This window comes from Manis pentadactyla, chromosome 2 (genome assembly GCF_030020395.1).
Source record: "Manis pentadactyla isolate mManPen7 chromosome 2, mManPen7.hap1, whole genome shotgun sequence".
Classification (NCBI taxonomy): Eukaryota; Metazoa; Chordata; class Mammalia; order Pholidota; family Manidae; genus Manis; species Manis pentadactyla.
This window is the reverse complement of record NC_080020.1, coordinates 64,763,056-64,780,403: the sequence shown is the minus strand read 5'-3', so window position 1 is coordinate 64,780,403 and position 17,348 is coordinate 64,763,056. Positions and strand designations below refer to the sequence as shown.

At 36.5% G+C, this 17,348-nt stretch overlaps 1 protein-coding gene and 1 long non-coding RNA gene across 6 annotated transcripts in view; one reads left to right on the top strand and one right to left on the bottom strand.

Moving 5' to 3' along the window:
* RIOK2 (RIO kinase 2) overlaps positions 1-8,844 on the bottom strand; it is a 29,393-nt gene extending 20,549 nt beyond the window's left edge. Inside the window, exons 1-4 of the mRNA XM_036925763.2 lie at positions 8,685-8,844; positions 5,708-5,846; positions 4,541-4,657; positions 2,011-2,186 (exon numbers count right to left, since the gene is read on the bottom strand). Of these exons, the coding sequence (XP_036781658.1) occupies positions 2,011-2,186; positions 4,541-4,657; positions 5,708-5,846; positions 8,685-8,750 (498 nt within the window). The 5' untranslated portion in view covers positions 8,751-8,844. The remainder of the gene's footprint in view (positions 1-2,010; positions 2,187-4,540; positions 4,658-5,707; positions 5,847-8,684) is intronic.
* Positions 8,845-9,053: 209 nt separating this feature from the next.
* The window catches only part of LOC118932334 (uncharacterized), a 925,389-nt gene continuing 917,094 nt past the window's right edge, over positions 9,054-17,348 (top strand). For all 5 annotated transcript variants that reach the window (XR_008994104.1, XR_008994103.1, XR_008994106.1 and 2 more), the window contains exon 1: positions 9,054-9,211. This is a non-coding gene — a long non-coding RNA (uncharacterized LOC118932334). The remainder of the gene's footprint in view (positions 9,212-17,348) is intronic.

The window sequence follows — 17,348 nt, the reverse complement described above, 5'->3', positions numbered from 1 at the left end:
ATATGAATCTATTATGTGACAAATATACATACTGCAGTAGTCTGAGTCAAATGTTACCTGAGATCATCCATAAATCCATCTTTTTCCATATGTCTAACTTTTTTTATCCTATTGCTTACAAAGTCCTGTTATTTCCTTCAGAATATCTTAGATGTATGCCTGAGCCATTTGGCATGCTACCATTTCTGACCAGGCCTTTGTTATCTATACTGATTACTCCAACAGTGGTTCTAGCTTTTGCCATTATACCTAACCTTTATTCTGTCTTTATTCCCAAACTAACATGTTCCATTTAAAAAAATCCACAATGACTGTAAATATTGACTTCAGTCTGAACTACTTTTCCTAGTTTTTAAAACTCTCTTTAATCTACTTATCCAATCCTACTTCTCCCAATACTCTTGCCAGAAAGCACTTGAGTGTGATCAGGACAGTTACCTTAGTGGCTGTGACCTATAGACAACAGGGCTCACGCCTGTATTCCTGTCTTTGCTCATACTGGCTCCTCTGCAAAGTACACTGTCTGTCTTTTCCTTACAGCCAAATGATATGCATGCTTCATGACTCTACTCAACTCCCACTCATTTCATGAAACCTCTTTCATCAACTATTCTCCACAGAAGTTTCTCTAAACTCAGCATATAATTTTTTAAACCATTCTTTGTTTAATGTGTTTTTATTATCCTCCTAACTTTAAGACACAGATGGTTATTCCTTTGGTAACCTCCCCTCACCCCCACCCCTTCCACCCAGTATTTAATACAGTGGTAGGCACACCACTGACATTCAATATATACTTATTAACTGGGTTAATTTTAAAAGGCTGGCTACTCTACATCCTATGTTCTCTGGACAGAAACTGAACTACTTTCCATTCCCCAAAGATTTTTGTTTGGCTTGAAAATTTCTTTTTCAATCCAGGAAATTTTGAATATGCCTGGCAGCTCAGTAACACATAAAGACCTTAACTATTGTTATAGTGGTCTAGCCTTTGTGCAATAGCTTAACCCTTAAGCTATAGCTCAATCTTATCTTATTCTGTTAGGAAAAGAGATAATAAATTTAAGGAACATATTTATGCATAACCAGGTTCTATTCCTATACCTTCATATAAACATTCTGAGAAAGCAGCTAATATAGATAGTTTTGGGAAAGTGTGTTAACAATCTCTACTTACTATCATAGGATACAAATTATTAGTGTAAGATAAGAAATACATAATATGCATGGTATATCACTTATTTATACTGCCTTGAGAATTCATCCCCCATGATTACTAAAAATTTAGGAAGATGAATTAAAATAACCTACTTAACACCAAACTGAAACTTCTAAGAAACAACTGGTCATACACTGGAGTGACTTTAAATAAGTCAAAATTAAAAAAATATGAAGATGTAACAAATCCTACTGGAAAGAATAATAAAAATGCAATGCTATATTCTATTTAATTTAAATATATTTGAAGATATTTAATCTTGTTATTAAAGCTACTTAACAAATCCATGCTGAACTTAATTTTGAAGGTGAAAGGTTAAAATATAAAGATTTTTACCACTTCTAATACACATGTAAATTTGTAAATTGACATTTTTTCCCATTACATGAAAAAAAATACTAGTCAACTCATCTGAGACACTGAAGTTTTTACAGATGGTAATTATCTGGTGTTTTCAATGAGAAACATACATACATATAATTATATACATTGGATAGACATACATTCACACACATTTGTGAAACATTTACATCATTAATTATTTTGGGCTACTCTATCTGGTTAATATTGCAGAATACACATTGCCTTTATGCATTTATAACAATTAAAAATATCTTCACGAAGAAATTATCAGAAAAACAACAAATAATCAACAGAGTCAAAAGAGACTGACTAAGTAAGGATTGTGACTGGGAGTAAGGAGATGTGGGGGTCACAGACTCAAGTTTATTATTACAACTTTTCAGCTACATGTAATATTTGGTTTAAAAATGTAATTATTTTATAAATACCTTCATATAGGCAAATTCTTTCATGGCAGAGAGACGAGATAAATAAAGCCAAGACATGTTATGCCTGTGTTTATGGTAATCACGCTTGTTTTTCAAGTTTCTAAAGGAGGTTCTTCCCAGTCTGTGAAGTTTTAATGCAAACTGCTGCCCTTCTTCATCTGCAACAATGTAAATATCTAGAGCCAAGATTTTAAAAGGATCATTATTATACTTTTAATACAGTAAGTTGAAACACTTTCTGATTTTTACTTGTATTAAATTTTATCTTTTCTACTAACCAAGAATACTTACTATTCAGTAAAATACTTAATTTTAATTATAATCCAAAATGATAAAATGATATGAGTTAACATGTACTACAAAAGAAAACAGGGATGCAATGTATCAAAGGTTGTTGCTTCCAAAGGTGCTTAATTCAATTTAGTGGGAAAATATCTTATTGGTTCCTTAATGTCCTACATGTATGAGATATGATTTTATGATCTTTCTTTTCAACATAAAATCCATTTTTTCAATCGTTTTAATGAATACTATTCAGTTGTTAGAATATATTCCTAGAATCATCATAATGGCAGATCTTCCTGTAAGTATTCCAACTAGTAAAACAAATTGCTATTTGTGATACTGACATTTAGAACATGTTCAAATTATTCATGAGAAACTTTAATTATTACATATTAAGAAATAGCCTCTCTCTCACAGTGGTGGGATTACAAATTGGTGCAAGCTCTGTGGAGGGAAATTTGATAATATTAAAATTTTAAATATAGGTAACTTTTGCTCTTAATAATTTAATTTCTAAGAATGTATTTATAAATTTATTTGCACATTTGCATAGAGACATCTGTATAAGGCTATTCACCATATCATCATTAAAAAAAAGAAAGACTATAATTAACTAAATATCCACAATAGTGGCAACTGCTAAAATTAGTTATGGAGCATCCATAAAATGTAATACTCTACAACTGAGACATATCTGATATAAAATGGTTTGAGTGGAAAAAAAAGTCAATGTGTAGACTATTAAATACTATTTTCTCTCATCTGTGATTAAAAAGATGTGAACGTATGAACACACATACTCATTACCTTGATGAACTTGTATTTATGTAAAATATTTCTAGAAGAATATGTAAGATACCAATAAACAGTGATAATGTTGAGAAGTAATAACAGGAGATTGAGACCTGGGTAAGGAGTGAGATTTACTTCTTATTGTACTCTTCTATTGTTTTGCATGCAGTAAGTTTTTTTTCTTCCTGAAAATTTGTACCTCTTGATCCCCTTCACCTATTTCGTCTACCTCTCCATCACACTCTCCTCTGGAGCCACCAGTTTGTTTTCTGTATTCATGAGTCTGTTTTTGGGTTTTTGCTGACTGTTGTTTTTTTTAGATTCCATGTAAGTGAAACCATATGGCATTTGTCTTTGTCTGTCTGACTTAATTCATTTAGCACAATACCCTCTAGGTCCATCCATGCTGTCACAATTTCATCCCTCTTTTGTGGCCCTTTTTTTTTTTATCCATTCATCTGTGATGGACACTTAGGTTGCTTCCATATCTTGGCTACTGTAAATAATGCTGTAATGAGTTGCATGCAGTGAAGTTCTTAAAAATAAAAAATGCCATTTTTTTAACTGAAAAAATTGAACATAAGAAAATTAAGAGAAAGCATATCTCAAAAAAGAGGTGTTTCTTACCTCATTTTGTTTCATACACACACACACACACACACACACACACTGCTTTATTTAGCACTTCTGCATTACTTATTAAATATATATACCATAATCTGTATATTAATACAGAAGACGTAACAAGGCACATGAAGTGCCAGAGCAACCTCCTCTGGGGTAGGCTTATTATTCTTTTACTCCCAATTTTAATTTTGCTTCCTTGGTTTAGATAAATTTATATATATACACACACACACACATAAATAATAAAATATATATAAAGGATAAATTATATAATACAGGGTAAAAAGCAGTGTATAAGTAGGCATGGTATAAAGAAAATCATTCCCTGTTCTTTATTTCTTCTTCCACATAGAAAATAAATACACAGTAATTTGTTCAATGCTATTTTAGAATGCTTTTTCTCTGTGTTCTACACAGACCCAACTCTGCTTTATTGATCATATTACTCTTACGGAAAGTGTGTTTGTGGTTTTTAGATATTCACTGACTTCTAGTATTTCCTTGTGTTATATTATTTTAACTATTACAAATATCTAATTTATCAGATATAAAACAAGAGAAAATAAGAGAAAATAAAATATTTGCCCAAAGTTCAGTTATTAGAGGAAAATTAACTCTTGGTATTACTAAATTTTCAGTGATAGACTTATGAAAAACAATAACCTAGTAAACTACAGGTAATTTTATAATCTTCATTGCTTCCAACCAACTTTTCAATTTATTGTTTAGCTGGAAAAAATGGTAAAATTAAAAGATGAACACATTCTCAAAGGAAAATACAGACTAAAGCAAAGAAAATACGATCAACAGTACTGCTAGCACTTACCAGATTCTTTGCCAACACCCATCTGGTTTCCAACAGATTCAACTACTTGTCTAGAAGAAAGTGTTTTCAAAGCTAGGTAATCATATCCTGCATTTGTCAACCGATAGCCCTGGACAGCTAGACAAAATCAAAGAGAAAGACCACATTTTAATTACATTGCATCATTAAGTCACATTAGTTCAACTCATGAGAAGAATTTAAGAATAGGAAGTCTTAGCTGGAAAAAGATTACCTATCCAGTCTTAGGAGTTTGGCTTTTCTTCCTATAATTTGTGTTTCTTCTCTAGAGCAGTGTGACTCAAAGTAACACGTTAGGGTTGAAAAAAAGAAACTCATCTCCCACCATGGATGGTTTGACAGTTCTGATATAATTACTACCTTCTCTGGACATATTTTTAATTTAAATTTGATATATAATCACTGATATTCATATTCTGTCTCTATGTACTTCAAGGGTAAGTGGTTAAAACAGTTACTGATGTGGTGAATGGTAAAATATTGGCATCTAAATATTTGTCCTTAAAAACTACAGACATTCTAGATATTAAGAAAGTATTTCATTAGAAAGCATCACATGTAGGCATTGTGGAAGATTAAAAAATAATGACCCACAGACTGACAACAGTCTATAAATATTTACCAATCTGTGACAAGATACAAATGGTGAAATGAAGTGGTTAAGTTCAGGAATTTTTATATCAATTTGACCAAGTTATTTTATGTCAACTCTAATAATAAGAGTTTGTACCTACATTTTATCAGTTTTTTATTTCACTTTTCATTGTTATTTTATAAAAGTATGGATCCATGACAGATGAAAAAAATACTCACCTCCTACCAAAGATGATTTGAAAAGTAATGCTTTAGAGACCTGTGGCAGACTGCATTTTCCAAAGACTGCGACAACAATATCTGTATCCTACTCGCTCTTCTGCAACTGGAACTTGTAATCCCCTATCAGGGAGTGGAGACTATTTCTCCACTTTCTCTGATCTGGGTGGGCTCTCTGTGATTGCTCTAACCAATAGAACATGGTGAACGCATTCTCTGCCAGTTCTAGGTCTACTGTTTTCCTGGTCTGGCAACTTCTACTTCTTGACTTTAGGATTGCCTGCTTTGGGGAGGCCAATTGCATGAAAAATCACAAATGGTGCCTCAAATACTTACTTTTAGTATGTTCCCAAGCTATGAGTTTATGTTTCGCTAATTCTCTTAAAACTTTATTACAGCCACCATGTTTAAGGCTGGCTATAGAAGCAATCAAACTGCAGGGAACTATTTCATGGTTCTTCATGCCCATTTCAACCTGAAATTAGAGCAATCATTAAGTAATTATAAACAACACAGAGAAGCATCAAAACCTTGTTAAGAAATTAACTTCTTCAAAATTTTCTGACTATGCAGTTTCCCAACCAATTCTGAGATATAATTACTACCTTCTCTTGACATATTTTTAATTAGAATTTGATATATAATCACTGATATTCATATTTTGCCTCTTTATGTACTTTGAGGGTAACAACTATAAGTGGTTAAAACAGTTACTGACATATGGTAAATAGTAAAATATTGACTTCTAAACATTTGTCCTTAAAAACTACAGATATTCTAGATATTAAGAAAGTATTTGATTAGAAAGTATCACATGTAGGCATTCTGGGGGATTGAAAAATATGTAAAAATACTCTCTACCCCTGGAGAATTTATTATCTAATTGTAGAAATATGAATGTATACATCTAACTCTATTAGAAAGTAAGAAAAGGTAAGTGTTAAAAAAGAGGTGGCTCAGGGCAGAACCAGAATACTTCTAGTAGTGGGTCAGTTTACAGGAAGAAGTAGAACTGGAGATTGACCTTGAGTGGTTCAGCAATATAGAAAAAGTGGACAGGGAAATATCAGGGAAAGAAAAAAGATTTAGAAATGACACCTATTCAAGAAAGTACACAACAGCAGCTTGTATAGTGGTAGCTTAGATGGGATGGCATGCAGAGTTCATGACAAGAAGGCTGGAAAATATTTTTTAGTAAGATATAGAAGCCCTTGAAATGAGACCAAGGAGTTTTAGATTTTATAATGAGCAAAGTGGTAAACCCTTGAAAATGTTTAGATGAGGGCATGAGTTTTAAGGACATTATCTAGTAGGAATCTGCCAAGTAGTCTAGAGAAGGCAAAAACTGGAGGTGGTATATTAGAGAACTAAGACTATAATCCAGGCCAGAGGAAATAGAAGCCATAACAGGGAAGAGGTAGTGGGTATAGAAAGATCTTTAGAAGTGGTATGGAAGGAACTGGCATTATATGTTGGAGGGTAAAGGTAACAGAGTTGAAGGGAGGAGTGAGCACAGGTTTTAAAATAAAATTGAAAATAAAAATAATTATTTTAATGGAGTTTGGGAAAGGCGTAAGGGGGCAGATATGATGAATTTGATTTGAGCACAGTGAGTCTGACATGTCAGTAAGTCCTTCAAATGAGATGTTTAAAGAAAATTGGAAAGGCAGATCTATATTCAGGAATGAAGTCATAATTAGAAGGAAAGGCATGAAGTATACGTGATCATTAAGCAAGAAAGGAGGGTTGAGAGACAGAACTTGGGGGAAGTTCACATTTAAAGGTAAGGTCAACCAGTTAAGTATGATTATTGATATTGGAGGGGCCAGAGAGGTAAAGGGAAGAGAGGGTCAAGGAAAGCTGGCTACTGATAAGCAAGGCTGATGACACTCCACCAAGAGTGAAATATATATTATATTTAACAAGTAGGTCATTCCTTGGTGAGCTTCAAAAAAAGAAAAAAACAACCTAAATATTACAGAGATAAATAAGTGTGGCATTGTTTTGATGTGCCAACCAAAATCTCATACTTTAACTCATCTTCCATGCTTAGTTATGTCTCTCCCAGCCTCAAACTAACATTCTTTCTCTTGAGTCCTCTATTTCTGTTGGAGGCATTAAGGAATGAATGCATGTGCTAATAAGGAAGCAGAGAAAGAAGGTACCTTTCAGAAGTGACAGTAGGTAGAGGAAGCCCCGCTGAACTGAATAATCTATGGGAGGGGAAAGAAAAGTGTCTTCCAAATTTCATATTGATTTTGCGCTTTAGTTTAATCCTTAAGAACTGACTAAACAAAAGATAAAGCTCCTAAATAAATGTTTTATTCTGCAAATGCTTAATCTGTGCTGACCTTTGTGCCATAAGACTAAGACCATAAAACCAGTTTTTGTCACTGCCCTGCTTAAAAATATTCAGTGAGTTTTCTTACTTAGAATATATTCCAAATTCCTTACTAAGCCTGCAAGGTTTTATAGAACATGATCTGGCTCTCACCTTTTCCATTCAATGTCCAAACGTTTGGCCTCTTCACCCATGTGCTCCAGCTACAGTGGCCTGTCTATTCTTCAAAAACTGTTTCTGCCTCGGCGCCTTTGCACTTACTATTGTTGCTTCCTCTGCCTCCAACTCTTTCCAAGGACTTCACTGGGCCCTTCTCATTCAGCTATTATACCCCCTCCCCAACCCTCCCAGTTCTTTCTTTTACTTACCAAATATTTACTCAGTACCTACCAAGTGCCAGGAACTTTTTAGAAAGGTCTTTAAACTGGTTAGAACAATAAACAGACGAGATTCTTAGGCTCAGGTAGTCTTCTCTGACTAAACACTTAAAGCATTCATGACCCCAGCCCCCACCAGCTAAACCGCTCATCTCTATCAAATCCCAGCACTTGTTAGCTGATACTATCCGTATCCATTCGTTTCCTTGATGATGATCTGTCTCCCTGTCTTGTACGCCTTTGAATTCCCTCAGATTATTAAAAAACTGACAAACTGGTTGCGGAACCCAATGCTATGATTTCTCTTCAGAAGCCTTAAATCCTTCTCGGCTGGTCGGAAGCCCAGGGTCGGAGTCTCAGTGATGAGTGTGTGGTTGTGGGGTGCTAAGATGGGGCCAGAAAGGAACGAAATGATCATAAGACCGGCTCTACTCTATTTGGGGATAAAAGCTTCCAAACATAGGCTTTTGAAAAATTCGACTCTGCGGTCTTTTCGCCATTGCCAACATCCGCCGCGTAGCAGGGACTAGGGAGCACTCAGAGCAGGAAATGTCAAGGACAGAAGATGCACGGTGGAAAACGGCGAACGTCTTACCGCGGTCAGGACCCTGAAGTCATCCCGGCTCATGTAACGCAACCTGGCCACATTCACCTTCCCCATGGCGAGCCCAGAAGCTTCTTCAAAACCAGAGCGGAAGGAAAGGCGGCACGGAGGAGTCTCGACAGCGTCTCAGCGGTTGCCCGCGCATGCGGGGCTCCTGGCTACAGGTCCTTAATCAACGGAAGCACTATTCAGAGTGGCATGGAAAAATTATACGTCTTCTGGGTTTTAGGAAGAGTATAGTGAGGAACGAGAGAGACTATTTTCTTGTAGAGTGCTTTTGTTAAGTGACTAACTTTATGGACTGTAAGTGTTCTCTACAATATGTCATTTTATTTTTCATATCTGTCAGGACCCGGTGCCTAATGGATGCCACCCTCCCCGAGGAGCCCAGTGATCACTTAATAGGAGGAGCAAATTTTATCTCCAAACAACACTTGTACTTCAGGAAAAGTGAGTTCCAACAAGAGAGGGGGAAGAAGGAACCTGAGCGCGATCGGACAAAATCAGCGCCCTTAAAGGTAAAAACTATAGTAATTACACAAGCAGTCCCTTTCTATTGCGCCTGCTCAGGACAGGGCAAGGCGAGGTCAGTGAGAACTCTTCCTGCGCCTGCTCGGTACTTGGTCCTCAAGACCCCAGAGTGCGCCTGCGCATGGCGGGGGTGGGGCTTAAGGGTTTAGTGTGGAGGGTGAGGGCCTCGCTGTTGCGTTTCCCGCGCATTTCCACAGGAAGTGGGCATTTTGATGGTTTTGGAGGGGACCTACGCGGGTTGGATATTCAGGGCCCAGGCACGACTTAAGGGCTTTAAGAGAGACCCACACTGGCCTCTGTACCTCAACAAAAGTAACCAGAGCTCGACGGTAAACAACCCCAGCAAGGAGGGTGCGTACTATACTATGCTTTCCTTACAACAGCAACAGATAAAATGTGTAAGATATGTTCGCGTTTTTATATCTTGTTTCATGAACTTTTATCTAAATATTTAAAAGGCAATTATTTTGATACTCCCCTCTTAGGTATGGGTGCTACATATGGTTATTGAGGGTTGTGGTCCACCTCAGCCTTGACTATTTCCAACTTGTGCTGTTTAGCTTCTCTTGGGGTCCAGCCTCAGAACTTTCATTGTAAACTTTGGAGTTCAGTATTCACAGTTCCTTTCTATTTATTTTTTTTCTGAGGTTCCACTGACAGTTGTGCTGATATTCCTCCTCACCAAGGTCCTCTTGTCTATATTGCTGGGTTCAAACACAGAGCTAGTCCTTTTATAAAACATGCACTGGAGTTGAAAGATTGTCAGAATCTCTCCAGTCTTTCTAGCCAGAATAGTTATACTCTGAAGTCATAGGATACAGAAAGCAGAACCCTTTGTCCCTTCTACACCACAACCTTTGGTTTTTTCTTTACTTGAATGTGGTAAATCTTTTATTAACCATGTGCAACTAATATAAATCTACATTGAAATGGGATTTTTTTTCCTGTACTTCACATAAGACATAGAAATTGAAAGTTTTTAAAAAAATGAAGTATAATTGATATAGCATATTGGTTTCAGGTGTGCAACATAGTGATCCAACAATTATATATATTACAAAGTACTCTCACTATGATAAAACATGACAAGTTTTAAAAGAAACCAAATGACAAATTTATGGAGCAAGAATGGGATGGGAAACAGTTAATTTGGGTGCCTCTTCCTAATCCAACACTTTAGCAGACATTGCAAATCTATTATGGCACAATCCTTATGTTCTTAACTCTGATCCAGGTAACTACTACTAATTAGATTTGGCTAGAATTGCTGTCCTGGTTCTAGAGTAGTCCCTGAGGCTAATAAAACAGCCCAAATTTCTTATATGTTAAATATTAATACATATTTTTATAAAATCATCTTAGACCTTTGAAGGGTAAAAGTGATTCAAGTACAGTTCTGTATGCTGTTCTATCATACCATGCTTAGTAATAACTAAAAGAAGGCACAATATTCTTCATTTGATCATTTTCTATTTATCAAACATATATGCCAGAATTTTTATTTGGTCCTGAAGAAACTCAATCCCAATCCTTAAGCTCTGTGGTGATGAGAGAGGAATAAATAAAATTAGAGACTGGTATGACAGAGATATGCAAAGGATAATACATCATTATTTCCTTTTCTTAGACCCTGGCTTGCACTACACATGTGCACATGCACACATACACACAGCTTGTCCTCACAAGATCTTAACTGTCTATAGATGAAAGTTAAAAATTGTTAAAAGTTCAAACTTCTTAGGCTGGCATTCAAAATCTTCAACAATCTGTATCATTTCTTGCTTTCAAGTAGCTTATGCTCTTGCCTGATTTAACTGTTTTTTCCATGTACAACTTCCTTGATTTCTTGTCTAACTGCCTTTTCTCTTCACCTGTAATGCTCACCTTCTCTCCCCTTAACTTTTTTTTTCTTATCACCATAAATGTACACCCTACTTACCATTCTTAAAATGCAGGGCACCCCATAAAGCCTTTTCTTTGTTATTGCAGTATATCCTAGAGCTGCTGTAATAAATTACCACAGATTTAGTGGCTTAAAACAATAAAAATGTAGTCTTTTACAGTTTGGGACCACACTGTTTCTGGAGGCTCTAAGGGAGAATCTGTTCCTTGCCTCTTCCAGCTTCTGCCAGCATTTGGTGACTGCTGGCATTTCTTGGCTTGTGGTTGCATCACTCCAGTCTCTGCCTCTGTTGTCACATTGCATTCTCCACTTTTGTGTGTGTCTCCATCTGTCTTTATCTTATAAAGATATGTGTAATTGCACTTAGGGTCTACCCAGATCCTTAGTCACATCTGCAAAGTCTTTTTATTTTTATTTTTTGCAATAGAAGGTAAATTAATAGTTTCTGGGGATTAGGGCGCTGATATCTTTTGGGGAGCTATGATTCAACCTATCATAATCACAAATGGAAGTATACTCTTCCTCCTCTAATCTTCTTTAACCCTTTATCTTTTACTATCTGATTTCTTGTTAACTTCGCCTAATAGCCCATAAATTAGATTAAGTATGGAAAAATTTGAACAAGGAGATTGAATAAAAAGTTTAGAGACAATGAAAGGAAAAATATATTTCTCTTTAAGATATTATACTAGCTAAAGCTCAGAAAAATTGTGAGAGACTTTACTGCACATGGGCTACAGTGCCATACATTTGGATATTAAAAGTGTCAGTGGTGGGAAAAGACACAATATGGAATATATGGATGTGTGAAATTTATGGCAAGTACGAAAGAGACTCACAATAGGGTTCTAGAACATGGCAGAAGATGCAGTAGAGAATTATATACCTTCTGGGAAATAGCTCTTGGCATGCTGCAGAGCCCTGCAAGAGATGGAGTACCTGCTATTGAGATACCCTGTGACATTGTAGCTCAACTGCCCTTCAAAAACTGATTTCTTTTGGATCAACCATGTTATAAGGTTGGGCAAGCTCATCAACAATCCATTGTAAGGTAAAAGTGTTACATTCAGGACTGAACACAAGCAGGACCAGAGGTTGCAAGTGAGCTCCTTGAGCAGGTAGCCTGGACTCCCATGTCATTCACTGCTGTTGCCCAAGTGTCTCTCCCTCAGCTCTTAGCTCCACAGGTGATCCCTTATGATCAGCTAGTGAAGGAAAAATAAGCTCACATTTGGTTTATGGTTGAGTCAGTTTGATATTGTTGACTATATACCCCCAGTTGGATGGCCTTGATATAAAAATGATCAGGGAATATTGTCTCAGTGGGCAGAGCCTTGGAAAGTACATGTAGTCCTCCACTTCGTGTAATGAGAGAAATAGTCAGAAGTTAGAATATGCATGGATTTAAGGGCAAGGATGAATGGGTTGGCTGGTTGGTCAGGGGTCTGGAAAGGAAAAAAACTGTTAGGTTGGGGACAAGGAATTCTGAGACATAGGCATGAGAATGGGTGTAGAAGAGTGGACAAGAAATATGAGGATTTTTGGACTACAAATTTAACACCCACCAGAAAGCACCTAACACAGAAAAGACACTAAACTAAAACCTTGTCTAGTTGATAACAGCTAATCTCTTGTCATTGCAACCTGCCACTTCTGTGAAGGCACAGTTGGTACACAAATGAGTTAGTGATGGTAGCAGAGATGGGAGAGGCTATGCATGGGCTTGATAACACAGGCTTCAAATTATCAGTGTTAACTGCTGTTCCTGAATACTCCATCTGCATTCAGAAGGCACCAGTGCTGACTTCCCAGTATGATGCCATCCCTTGAAGAAACTATTCAGTCACTTAGTGTCAAATTGACTACACTGGTTACTTTCTACCATAGCAGGGCCAGAGCCAGAGATTTGAATAGAAAGTAATAGACATAAATTATGGGCATAGGTTTGCTTTTCCTGTCTGCAGAGCCTCAGCTTGCACCAGTATTATGAGGTTTACAGAATGTTCGCTCTAACAGCATAGGACTGCACTTTACTTCAAAGGAGATATAACAGTATGCCTATGACACTGGGATCACTGCTCATGTCACATACCACACCATTCAGAAGCTGCTGGTATGATAGAATAATGGGAAAGTCTTTGAATGAACAGCCTGTTGAAGGCATTGCTGAAGCATTACTCAGAAAACCTGTGAGTTCAGATTGCTGTCCTTCAAGAGATCAGTAACTTCTATATGGTCCCCAAGAGGTAGAATACATGGGTCCAGGAATCAAGGGTTAGAAATAGTATTGGCTTTACCTACTGACATTCTCATTCGTCCACTTGTGGAATTTCCATCTCAGCATCTCTGGGCTGTGAGAGTTCAGAAGTTTTGGTTTTCAAGGGAAAGGATTTTCACCAAGGGGCACAGCCAGAATTCAATTGAATAAGCTGTGGCTGTTACCTGTTCTTCAGACTACTTGTTTCAAGGAAACATCGCATGAGAGGGCATAGAGACCTTGGGATGAGAATATGGAGTATGCTGCCAGACAAGTCATTGAGATTAGCAAGCATGCCAGCTGAGGGTGAGAGGAATCTAGAATGTTTAGTAAATGAAGATAACGATGGTTTGTAGCCCAAGACTAGCTGCTGTAATGGGGGCTGTTATTTTTCCATTTACCTTCCTTTTCTAAGATTCCCCCAGGAAGAGAGGCTCATGATAATGCTGAAGAAGCTGCTTCCAGAGTTTAAAGAAGTAGATCCAAACAGCAAATGGTTGGACTGTGAAGGGCACTGTGATGCACCACCCAGCTATCCCGTTTCAGGAATGAAGGGCTTACTCTCCCCAGCTATTGACGGTACTGCCAGCAGAAAATGCTCAGCTGTAAATCTCCATTTGGGTTACATAGGCTGAATGGAGCTTCCTCATGCAAGGTCACACTTCCTTTTTGGATTTTCTCAGATCCAGTGACTGATTGATATGGACATTTAAAGGCTCAACCTCTTTCTCCAACTGAGCATAACTCTGAAGTATCATCCTATCTTCAGAATTTTGTGTAGATTCAACTGAAGCCTCGTTTTGTACTGCATCACAGTTCAAGCTTTTTTTTTTTTGCTTAATCCTGTTTCTCTCCCTGTTCTCCCTGGGTTAATCATAAAAGCACTCCCTGTTAATCCTCCTAATACAGCACAAGTTTACTTTCTGGGGAGCTCAACCTTCACTAACATTTTTCTAAGCCCTCAGCTTAGTGTTAATGGGACCCTGCCATAAAAATGGAATAGGATAAGACCTCCAATGGAGAGTTACATCATTGGCTTAATTCTTCCACTAACTAGTTTTTTGACTGGGTGAATTCTTAACTTCTCTCATTCATGCAAATTTTTATTTTGAATGTTTTATCCAACACATTTTGGTAGACAAAACTTAGTTCCTTTCCTCAAGAAGCTTATAGGTCTAATGAATCTTAGGTTCTTTATATTGTGAAAGGGTTGGACTTGAATTGGTATTCATAAACCTTTCATTAATTTAAGTCCCCTTCTCAGCCTCCGTAATCGGTGCTCATTTCTGTTTGAGAATCACTCTCTTGGTGTATCCCTAGGAAACAAGAATGTTTGCTAAAGATTTGTTATATAAAATACTTTTTCATTTTACAGATGGACAATTATATAACATGATATTAGATATGCTTTTTCAAACTGTACCTCCCAAACCCTTGGTGATTTTGATAGCACCATTCACCTTAGGAACTACTGGATAGGTGATCAGTCAGGCTGGGTTCACTCAGGGAAACCATATTAGTTAATTTAAAATAGGTAATTTAATATTAAGAACTATTAATTTGGCATAAAGCTAAATAGAAAATTTAAAAGGGGAAAGGAGAATATGAAGTCACCAATACTACCACCGCTAAGGCTGGCACAACTAAAGTAAGAGACTGTAATGACTAAAATTTAGGAGCTCAGAAGAGAGGCCTTATGAGAACCAGATGTCTGAGGAGGGGCTCTGCCATGTTGGTACCAGTAGCTGTGGGTCAGGAGGACATGATAAAATCAGTTGGCAAATGCTGGAAAAACTGTGAACTAGGTTCCGATGTTGCCTTGAGAGGTTGCTGCTGCTGAGCTGGAGAAGCTTGGGACAGTATCAACAAAAATGCTGTGTTCAGGAGGCCTGGAGAAAGCAGACAAGAAACAAGGTGATGTTTTGTCCATGTAGGATTCCTTTTCAGCAGAGTCCAACATGGAGCCACCTGGCAAAGCAGATGTTTGTTTTACAGCATCCCAGCCCAGCACCAGGAAGTGGAGAGCATAAGTCTAGGTTTGGAGCTAAGAGACAGTAGTTTACTAACTGGCGCAGTCTCCAAGATATTTTTGATATTTGTCTGTTAATAGACCTGCACAGGATAATAATCAAGTAAGAATCTTTATAGTGTACTCTTATGAGATGTTTTCTTTTCATGTGCCCTCATTCAGAGAATAAATAACTTGTTTCAGATTTTTGGTCTTCTCCTTCATTGCCTAACTTGAATTAATGGATGTACCTGTTTTAGTCCTCTAGTTGTTTTGTTATTGTTTTGTTGTTACAGCTTTTGTTTACAAGAGTTAAAAATAATCCTATTATTCTGTTAAATATTTTTAATAAATAAGGGCTTTTGAGTTACCTAAAATAGTGTGATTGCCTTGGTTACAAATTAGAACACTTGGCATATTATTCCAAGTTACTATTTCAAACGCTAGAATTTTAAATGTCTCCACACATTAAATTTTACATAGTTTTATGATTTTTTTCTTTGAATAATGAATCTCAGCTTTAGAAATATTTTCCATACTATGGAGATTTAATTGGCTATTAGAAGAGCTTTATTTAGCCTAAGCTACTGCCTGACTTCCAAACTTGGTTAAACATTCTTACTATTCCCTTTTTAACATGGCTCTTTAACATGAAAACATTATTGGCTCATAAGGAGTTCTCATGGAAATAGACTTTATATAAAATGTGGTATTAAACTTTAAGTAGGAAATGGTCAAATAAACAGAATATTAAAAATGAGGTGTTTAAAAGTGGAATGGTGGTTTAATTAGCTGAAGAATACATTAAAATGTCTGTTGACATTAACATGAAAATGTAGTTAGTCACTTGTGCTTTTCAGTTGAACTTTATATAAGGCATAAACAATGAAAAAACTTTTTTCTTTTCAATTTTTTAAAATTAAGGTATCATCGATATACACACTTAATGAAGGTTTCACATGAAAAACATTGTGGTTACTACATTCACCCACATTATCAAGTCCCCCCCATACCCCACTGAAGTCACTGTCCATCAGTAAAACTTTTATTTTCTATATAAAATGCATGTGATTGTCCAAAAATACACATTTTCTCAAGATCCATTGTGAAAATGGGTTCTAGTTAAACTTAATGAAAGGCAATAATGATGCCAGACCCCCAAATACTGCAAAATTCTTTTCCATAGGTAAATTAAAAAATATCTCCACATGCTTGCTGAAAGTACATCCTGAACAGGGCAGTTCATATACTGGGTTCTTTCATCCTAGTTTTGGGGAACCACTGTTCTTGAGACATGTTCAAATAGTCATACTTTTATTACTGCAGGTGTCCCTTTTTAAACAGGTCACCCAAGGATAAGATTGTTCAGTTTTCTTAGAATTTTTAACTTGTTAAGCTGCCATCCAAAGTCAGAGGACATCTGGAAACATTGGAATTAGCTTTTTAAAAAAATCACCGTAGTCACTAATACTCTGCTAGGGTAAACTCATTTATTAACCTACTAGGGGGTTCTCATCAAGGAAGTCAGAAGTTGACTTAATTGATCTGTGGGTGCTATGTGATTATTAGTTTATGTTGAACTGATTTGTTTTTGTGAACCCATCTAACTTGTGTTAAGCCTGTATTTAATAAAGCTCACAAAGTGTAGTTTAGCCAAAAATAACCTGTTGGCTGGTAATTTTTAGAACTTTCATTATTTCTATAAATATTAGAGGTGGTATCTTCTAGTACTTAAGACATGGCCACTGTACAGTTACTGGAGGAATTGATTATTTAGTTTGTGAATAAACCAAACCCCCTTCTTGAATTTTTTCCTTGGTTCCTGCTCTAGGCATTTTCCTACCTGTTTAACTCAGGGTAGGTGGATAAAAATGAGGAGAAATGAAAACTATGCTATTTTTTTAAATTAGTTTGGATAATGTTTCTTAAGTTTGAAGGCATTACATTGAAGGTTGG